The sequence below is a fragment of the Carassius gibelio genome, chromosome A4 (genome assembly GCF_023724105.1).
Source record: "Carassius gibelio isolate Cgi1373 ecotype wild population from Czech Republic chromosome A4, carGib1.2-hapl.c, whole genome shotgun sequence".
In the NCBI taxonomy this organism is placed as follows: Eukaryota; Metazoa; Chordata; class Actinopteri; order Cypriniformes; family Cyprinidae; genus Carassius; species Carassius gibelio.
In genome coordinates this window covers 33539797-33542244 of record NC_068374.1, presented here as the reverse complement: position 1 = coordinate 33542244, position 2448 = coordinate 33539797, and the positions used below count along the sequence as shown (strand labels likewise).

General features: G+C 39.8%; 1 protein-coding gene across 1 annotated transcript; it reads left to right on the top strand.

Annotated features, from left to right (window-relative positions):
* Positions 1–458: 458 nt before the first annotated feature.
* Positions 459–2119, top strand: LOC127978620 (transmembrane protein 229A-like). The gene has a single exon (XM_052583415.1). The coding sequence runs from the start codon at positions 605–607 to the stop codon at positions 1580–1582; it is 978 nt and encodes a 325-aa protein (XP_052439375.1). The 5' UTR covers positions 459–604; the 3' UTR covers positions 1583–2119.
* Positions 2120–2448: the final 329 nt, after the last annotated feature.

Here is a 2448-nt window from a genome sequence, read left to right as displayed (position 1 = left end):
GGATAGTATTGTCATCATTAACGGTTTTTTCCCCTAAGGACAGAATGAGCAGAGGCTCGAGTTAAAATCTCACTTTGCTTCTCTCTAGTGGCCGCTTTGAAGAATTGCAGTGTTGCTGCAGATGTTGTCAAAATGTAGAAATTAAAAAAAAAAGAAAAGAAAAGATAAAAAAAGCATTTTTTTGCCATTATGTTGCACAGTGAAACACAAATGAAAATCACTCAGAACTTCTGCATTTTTGTACGTAATTTATTTTCTTCCAATATATTTATATAAACATTTTATAGTTTTATAAATGAGTTTTTCGACAGTGCACGCAGAACGATGGCATTTTAATTAGCAGACACTTTTATTCAAAGCAACTTACAAATGAAGAGTATAACAAGCGATTGACTGTAAAATGATCCAGGGGTTTATTAGCGCCATCTTGTGGTGGGTTTTATTACGTGTCTATCTGTACTTTTCTTTCCTTTTCGCTGCTGCGAATGACCGTGCAAGTACAAATGCGGTTGGTGAGGTTTTGGCCTTCGTGTGGGCACAGCGTAACATGACAATGACCGTCACACAAAGACGCATCGACACCTGACAGCGTCTGAGGACAGATATGAGGATGACGCCGAGACGAGCTCAGCATGCTTTACCGCAGTGGATGCGCATGTATTTCTACGGGATGCACGGAGTCACGCTGGACATCCTGCTGTCCTCCGCGCGCAGGTTCCTGGATCACAACGACTTCAGACTGCTGGGGTTCTCCTCTCCGTACCTGTGCGTCGTGCACTCCATCACGCATCTGGTTTTGGAGAAGCTCTACCTGCAAAAAAGATGCTTCCAAGAGCGACCTGTCGTCTTCCACCTCGTCTTCTACCCGTCCTTGTTCATCTGCCTGCAAATCCTAATAGGGAATGTGGTGACCTGCACGGAGAACATCAGAGTGGTTTCCATCACACAGCTCGTTGTGCATTACATCCTCGCTTTGTACTTCGCAAATGTCTTTCATAAAGGCTTCCTGAGTCTGCAGTATCAGGACAAGCGGGTGTTATTGAGGTCATCCTCCCCAAACGGGTTACCCGGCGTCCTGCGCTTCGTGTTCTTCGGGATGCATGGCTTTCTGGACGAGGTGCTCTTCACCTCTGTGTTCAACTTGTTTGAGAAATCAGATCAGACCTTGATGGGCCACACGTCCCTGTGGTCCTTCTTCATGTATGGAAGCTGCAGCTTCGTGGTGGATAAGCTCTACCTCCATCTGCACTTCAGGAGAGGATGGGGAACCTTGCAGCGGCTTCCCATCTACATCTGCTTCATCTACACGTGGGAGTTCAGCTGGGGCTTCGCTCTGAGACAGTGTGGCGCCTGCTCCTGGGACTATTCCCACTATCCTCTCAATTTCATGGGACTGGTGACATTGCTGTATCTTCCAGGATGGGTCTGTCTGAGTCTGTATCAAGACGTCTTGTCGAATGTTCTGCTGAGGGTTGTGTGCAATGATAGGAATGACAAGGAAAAGCCGAACGCAGGTGCCAATGGACGCCTGCTGCCAAAAGGGAAGCTGGAGAATGACCAGTTGCATGTGGGCTTTTCCTAAAATATCCTCCTGGGACCAGCAGAAAGGCATTTGAATCTTTGATTGTTTGAGAAAAGAAATAACTAGTGAGGTGAGGACTAGTTGTCACTCCAGGTTTATTTTTGAAAGTCAATTTCTGTATTGACATAAGAACCCCCCCAGCCCATCCCCCTGTATGTTAAGTGGGGCATGTTGTCACAGTATATGGGGTAAGTTGTCACAATGGGAACTTGACTTTAGTAAAGCTCTTTAATAACTTTTGTGCTAAATTTAAATACTAATGACTGTGAAGCACGAAAAAACATGAAACCATAAAAACGTGCAAGTTAACATAGACAGATATCATTGTTAGCCAATAGTAGAATAAATAGTATTTATATAAAGTTTATTAGTAATTTTATAATAATCAATAATACTGTTATATTATAGTGGGATTTATTTTGTATAATAAAATTTTATATTATTTTATAATTTATCATTTTTATATAAATTCAATTAATATTAACAATAATTCTGTTAAAAAAACTAAAATTAATTTGTAATTTTTAAACAATGTTTAATACACGTGACAGCACAAAAATGTGACAATTTAAATATATATATATATATATATATATATATATATAGAAGTATATAACTTTTATGCAAACATTTTGAAAAATAACAATTTCAATCTTTCAACTTTAAAATTTACTATTTAATTCAATGTGTTACTTGCTGTTTCTTTGCACTTATTTGTAAAATTTACCAACACTTAGTAGATAGATAGATAGATAGATAGATAGACAGACAGACAGACAGACAGACAGACAGACAGACAGACAGATAGATAGATCGAGATATATGACTTTTGAAACTGTAGTTACTCAGATGTGACTTTGACAAGT